The sequence below is a fragment of the Solanum stenotomum genome, chromosome 8, assembly GCF_019186545.1.
Source record: "Solanum stenotomum isolate F172 chromosome 8, ASM1918654v1, whole genome shotgun sequence".
Taxonomy (NCBI): Eukaryota; Viridiplantae; Streptophyta; class Magnoliopsida; order Solanales; family Solanaceae; genus Solanum; species Solanum stenotomum.
In genome coordinates, this window is record NC_064289.1 from 10,334,155 (window position 1) to 10,341,354 (window position 7,200).

The 7,200-nt window shown below is 27.4% G+C and overlaps 1 protein-coding gene across 4 annotated transcripts in view; it reads left to right on the forward strand.

The window, feature by feature from the left end:
• Window positions 1–7,200, forward strand: part of LOC125874563 (inorganic pyrophosphatase 1-like) — an 18,596-nt gene that overhangs the window by 4,377 nt on the left and 7,019 nt on the right. The window contains exons 1-4 of one of the 4 annotated variants that reach the window (XM_049555464.1): window positions 1,342–1,536; window positions 1,628–1,749; window positions 1,844–2,045; window positions 2,127–2,638. The exons of 1 other annotated variant lie outside the window; for it this stretch is intronic. In XM_049555464.1, the coding sequence (XP_049411421.1) occupies window positions 1,399–1,536; window positions 1,628–1,749; window positions 1,844–2,045; window positions 2,127–2,483 (819 nt within the window). In that variant the 5' untranslated portion in view covers window positions 1,342–1,398 and the 3' untranslated portion in view covers window positions 2,484–2,638. Of the gene's footprint in view, window positions 1–1,341; window positions 1,537–1,627; window positions 1,750–1,843; window positions 2,046–2,126; window positions 2,640–7,200 lie in introns of those variants that run through there. 2 more of the 4 variants (XM_049555465.1, XM_049555466.1) reach the window with 2 other exon arrangements.

Genomic DNA, 7,200 nt, shown 5'->3' on the forward strand with positions numbered 1-7,200 from the left:
ATATATATATATATATATATATATATTGTATGTTGAAGGAAGGTGTTCTTATGTGAAGCTTTGAACTCTTCAACTAATTCGGAGTTGCTGGAGTCGTACGACGTTGTTGGGCTATTGTATCCGGAGGGGCCAAGTCAAGAGTGATATTGTTGGATCGGTGTAGATTATACCATAGTAGGCTTGAATCTCCTTAAGGAGAGTGAGATATATGCGCCTCAACCTAAAGATTTGTTTATTCATTTTTGTTATTTTATTTTCAACTGTAATATTTTATATTTGTGGTATATTACACCAATAATTATGTAAAGCTTTTACATAATTTTTTCGGAATAAGTCAACATTCGTTACGATCAATGATTATCATTCAAAACGTGAATATTTCTTGCTCCATTAATTCAATTGATAACTTTTAATTTCATATGCCACTTGACACATACAATTCTGAATCTGATTCATTTGGTGTTCAATAGATTTTTTTTAATGAAAAGTAATATATATATATTAGTAATATTTGATTGTTTTATCAAAAACTTATATTAGATATATAAAATTAAATATACAAAACATGCTCTTAATTTTTCATATATATATATATATATATATATATTTATTTATTTATTATAAATCATCATAATTGTCATTTGCTACTACCACGGTTAAAGTAACAATTGGCTAGAATATCTCCTAATCTAGAACTCACCACTTGCTCTCTTATTCAGGTTCCCTTCTTGCTTCTGTAACCGTAAATATTTTTACCCCTGTTTGATTTTATACCAAAAAAATAAAAATATTAAGTATTTTATATTTATGATTTTTAAGTGGCAGTTAAAGAGAAAAGAATGAACAAATAATATGAGACAGAGCCCAAAGGTAGAAGGAATAATTAAAATATAAAGAATGCGGTAAAAACAAATAAATATGGAATTCCTATATTACATCACATAAATCTAGATTTATTCTCCTATGTAATTCGTACAAGGATTTAGTTCAATCCTAATTTGTGGAGAATTGCATTCCCCTGCATGGAATATTCCGTCATATTCCTTCGAATTTCCATAAATCCTCCCAAGTCCCAACTAATAAATGAAAAGTAATTTATACCATAAACCAAAAATATTTATCCACCGTAGGATCAAAATCTAACGGCTAATATCGAAAATTAGTTGAGGATGTTGAAAGAAGAAAACCAAGTGAGTTTAGGAATTCCCTGCGTTAACTTATGTAATATTCCCTTAGCATCTTATTTTTTGTACCTAATTCCCTTTGTTTCCCCTCCCTATAAAGCTCCCTCTTCATATGTTTGCTGTTATACATCCCATAACAACAACAACAACAACAACAAACAAAGGTCTTCTATATTCATCTCTTTTTTCGTCTCGGAGAAGTTACTCAAAAAGAATGGCTGGAATTGTAGTGGTTTTCGACTTTGACAAGACGATTATCGATGTGGATAGTGATAATTGGGTGGTGGATGAGTTAGGCGCCACTGATTTGTTCAATCAGCTTCTCCCCACTATGCCATGGAACTCTCTCATGGTACCTTTTTTTTTTTCTTACTATACTTTTATGCTTGTCTCTCAAGCTTTGCGCAATGGGCTTATAATTTCTGTTGTGTTCCAAATTACAGGATAGAATGATGAACGAACTTCATACACAAGTCATAACAATACAAGATATTGAAGAGGTACTGAAACGGGTTCCCATACACCCTAGGATTGTTCCAGCTATTAAATCAGCTTATGCATTAGGGTACGTATCTCATAATTTCATTACTCTGTTTTTTTTTAAAAAGAAAAAATTGCGAGGTTTAAGCTAATTGAATGTGTGTTAATATTATATTCAGGTGTGATTTGAGAGTAATAAGCGATGCAAATGTATTCTTCATTGAAACAATCTTGAAACATGTCGGAATTAGGGATTGTTTCTCTGAGATCAACACGAATCCAGGCTACGTCGATGAAGAAGGCAGGCTTCGAATCCTCCCTTATGTTGATTTTATAACATCCCCTCATGGCTGCAATCTCTGCCCTCCCAACATGTGCAAGGTCGCTAAATACTAAATCCTTTAATTTAGATTTAGTATGAAATTAGCTAAGTTTTCCTAATTGAGATTCTGTTTAATGCAGGGTACGATAGTAGAGAGAATTCAAGCCAGCATCCCTAAAGAAGGGAAGAAAAGAATGATCTATCTAGGTGATGGAATTGGCGATTTCTGTCCCAGTTTGAAGCTCATGGAAACAGATTTTGTGATGCCAAGAAAAGATTTCCCAGCCTGGAATTTGATAAATAAAAACAGGACACTAGTAAAAGCAACTGTCCACGAGTGGACTGATGGGGAAGAATTCGAGCACATTCTACTACAACTAATTAACACAATCACTGTTGAAGAAAGCCAATTGTTATCAGTTGAGTACTGCAAATTCCAGACAATGTCAAAAGCAACTCATGGAGCATTGCCACAGGCTCTTCCAGTGCCTTACTAAGTACTAATGGGCTACGAGATTGTTGTAGACATTTTTTCTTTCGAAAGTTAAAAAGTGATTGCTATTTTTTAACATGTGGTTTGAGTTCAGAAGATTCAATTTCACTCATAATTTTCGACCCACCACATAAACTTATGAGTAAAAAATTATTAAAATTGTACTCATAAATAGTATACATACATGAACTTGTATTTTTTTAAAAATAATTCAATGTTAAAGAATCTAAAAATTTTGAACCTACAGAGTGTAATAGTCTGTTTGGTCCTCCTTTTAGGAGGCAAAAACAAAAACAAAAACACGAAAATTCCCTAATTTTTTATTTTGAAAACATTACTGCTCTCTCCGATTTTTAATTTGTTTGACCTATTTTAACTTGACACGAAGGTTTAAAAAATAATGAATTGAATCTCTGGTCTTAAATTAAAGATAAGTTAAATGTATCAAAATATTTTTAATCTTGTGATATTAAACATGTCACGTGCCAAATAGGAATTACCATGTTCCTAAAAAGGAAATGAGTCACTCTTTTTTCAATCGGCTTAAAAAGGAAAGTAAGTCAAATAATAAAGATATTTTTGAGCAAAATTATTAACGACAAAGATATTTTTAAATCAAATTATAATTAAAGTTATTTTTTTTATTTTGCATAGTTTAAAAATAATTTACCCTTTTCTGTATTAAAAATACTGAATCTGTCCCCCGCCTTTCTATAAACTCCTATATTTGTTTTTATTGAATAATTTTAGAATATTTCTGCCTTCCGATGGTAAATGGCAGGTAAGGTGCAAAGAGGATGTGTCTTTTGCTGTGAAGTTATTAATCATATCCGTGTGTCGGTGAATATACCATTTATTATATAGTAAATTGTAGTTGGAAAATAAAATGATAAAAATAAATAAATAAGGCATACAAATCTTGTTTTCTTTAAGGAGATTTAAGTCTAATTTAATCGATTTATATTATAACAAAAATAACTTTTAGCGGTAATAAATGTATATATTAACAAAGAGTGATAAAATTTTTATCAACATTAGATAATTGTCATTAGATTCAATGTCACTATAGATATCATGGACATTTACAAAGAATTCTAGCTAATTGACGCTAAAAAGTAAAAATACATATTTAACAGCAATTAAGTTATTGCCACTAAAGATCCTTTTTGGTGTAGCAATATATATTACTCTGGACCCATTCTATTCAAATACAACAACTGAATAATATCATGTGACTCAAACAACTCCGTGAAGAGTTTATATAACCCATCATTAGAACACACGAACTTCCTTCACAATAAAATTTCTCTTTTTTGAGTGGTGAATAAAATTGAGGTAATATCTCAAAAGATTACTCAACTTTGAGAATTTACTAAGCTAGCGTTTGGCCATACATTTTCAAATATTTTTGACAAATATTATTTGGGTTAAAAATTGGGTGAAATTTCACCATGTGTTTGACAATAGTATTTGGGAAACATATTTCACTTTTTTAGGAAATATGATTTATACCTATAAGTTTTTAAAAACTACCAAAACTAACCATAGGTTTGTATTACAAGTCAATTGGATCTTCGTTGCAACAAATAACAAGTAGTGTCCATGACACTAGAGCAATATGATAGTTCAGAATGAGTACAACAAGCATCGTCTTATACATTGTGAAGTAGACAAAGCACATGACTTTGTTACCCTGAGCCGATTGTTCATCATTTTCATCAATAAACATATCATCACTTTCATATTCACTAAATATTCTATCACTACTTTGGTGTTTACGTAAAAAATTATGTAATGCAACGCAAATAACTATTATAGAGGGTATTTTTGTAAAAGATAAAAAATTGGTGTAGAGTTTAAATTTTTAAAAGATCCCAAATAATGAGATTTGACCAAATACTAATTTTTTTAGTATTTGAGAATTTGGGTTATTTGCCAAAAATATTTGTCAAATAATGACAAGTTGTATGGACAAATATTATTTGCCAAATTTTCCCCTAAATTTTACTTGAGAAATCTATGGCCAGGTCCTAAGAAAAGTCATTGAATTTCGTGATTTCAATGACTTGTCTTGTTACCACAATATACCTCTAAATTTGAATTTCCTTTATCTTCCTTCTTTATTTTTCCCCTTAATTCTCGTCAAAGCTAATGAACTGATTAAATATATTAACTTTAAAAAATCAAAACTGTCCAATCATAAATCATAAATATATATAAAGTTAGATAAAAAAGAAGCGATGTGGCACCTCTCAATGGCCAAGGATCTTATTTATCTTTTTTGTGGATATTTTGACATTTTTTCTCAATTATTTTATTTCATACAATCATCTTCTAAATTCACACCTCTTCAATTTCATAAATTTAAATCTTAATTAATTTAGTAATATCTACAACTCCTAACCTTCATTTATTTAATATACAAATTTATAATTCCTTAAAATGACAATTATAAAAACTTATCTTGAGATATGTATGATGATTATTTTATTTTCATTTTTCTTATTCTTCATCTCGTGTTTCTTTGGTTGGTCATTTTTTGTCTTCTTTGATCTTATTTTGCAGGAGAGACATGTATAATGAAGAATGTTTTACACAGTTGAATTTTATGAGGTAAAATATTTGGACATACGTAGTATAATTATCACTTTTTTCTACTGTAATTATATATTTAATTTTTTTTATTCTTGATTATACGAATCATGAGGTTTTTTAATTTTGGGAAAAAATAATTTATTTGTTTCCTCTTTGTCGTTTCTAGAGAATATTAATGTTAGATATCCTTGCATAGTTTGGTTTTGACATGTCTAATACTTATAATTATCACTTTTTTTTATTGTAACTATATATTTAATATTATTTTTTTTGAATTCTAGATGATACAAATCATGACTTTTTTTTTAGAAAATAATGTGATTTTTTTCTCTTTTGCTTCTCTTTGTGGTTTCTTAAGATTTTTTTTTATATACTTATTTTTGTAGTTTCTAAAGTATCTGATTATTTTAACTCTCTTCTTCTCTTTGTAGGTTTTGGAGAATTGAATTATGTTATGTTGAGGACATGGTCCTTCTTTCCTCTTCATGCTCATAATTGAATATTCTTTAAAGTTTTTACTTGGTTAGTTAACTTTATTTTTATGTATTTTTTGTTGTTGCTGTTGTAAAGTTAACTTATCGTATTTTCAAGTTAAGATATTTTTGAAAATAAAAGTAGACAAGGGAGTTAACATATACATGTATGCTACTCAAGAAAGTATGTAGATAATTTTGTAGTTATGTGGATCAAGTTTTATTAATTATAATGATAGAACATGAGAATGTAAAGTTGATTTGTAATTTTCAAGTTACAGTTTAATTCATAGAAAAATTGATTATTAATATGTAACTTTGCAATCTTCATATTTTAATTATTATTATTATTATTGTTAGAAATTTTCAAGTTTTGAGATTTTTAGAGATCACTATTATGATTTGTTGGATTCTAACTCAAAATGTAAAAGTATTTATTTAGGATAAAAATAATTTAGTAAAACTGTTTGTCTCTCTCAATTTACGTTCTTTACCAATATATAAATTATCTAGAAGAAAAGTGATATGCCACTTTTTTTTTTTACCAAGAATCATATTTATCTTTTTTTCTTTCATTTTCTTGATAATTTTTTTGTTTATATATTTCTTATTATTGTAAAAAAATAAATATGTCAATTACTACTCCTTCATTTATTCATATTCTTTAATAGAAAATATTAATTGCCTTTATTTTTCTTACTTTCATGACATTTGATGATCATATAACTTCTAAATTATATTAATATAGTCACGTTCATAAAATTATTTGATAGTTAATTGTCTTTATTTTCCTTACTTTCTTGATTTTTAATGATCACAAATTCTAAATTATGTTAATAGTCATGTTCATGATATCATTTAATATTTCATATTGTTATCTTATAATTAGAGGCATTATAAAATTTTAATATAAAAATAATAAAACTTATATGTATACTAAAATTAGAGATCATATATATATATATATATATATAAAGAACTAAAAATAATTTATTTAACTCTCTTATTAAGAAAAAATTTAAATTTCGTCATTTAGTTCTCTTAATAACAAATTTGTGTTTAAAGTATTAAAGAAAGTCATATATATAAATTAATCTTCTTTGTGTGGATTACATATAAATATTTCTATTATTATTACGTAATAACTAAAAATGATCAGCTCCAAAAACTGTATCATATAAACAATTAAAAGAATATAGTTAATACCTCAATGAAAAATGTGAAAGAAGAAAGAAAGAAAAGGAGAAATCTAATATTATATGCTATTGCACTTTCCATCCAAACAAACTATAAGCATATAATTTAATTTATTAAAAATGATGAACATTTATTTTCTAACCGGTTAAGGAAGAGAGTGGGTGTTTCACTTTTCAGGTTTTATTGAAATAATAAAGCAAGACTAATGTGGAATTAATATATAGTACATAAATTAATAAATAAAAAAGAGAGAATTTAAACACAATAACGCAAAAAGCCAAAAACAAGGGTTGCGGAATCAATACTGAATCTAAGCAGTGAATACTCTATAATTTTTTAAGATAGATAGAGCATTTTGATATTCAAAATACTCTTGCGCTCTGTAACTTTTCATTTCTCTTATTGAAAAAATTAAAGTCTCATATATATATATATATATATATATATATATATATA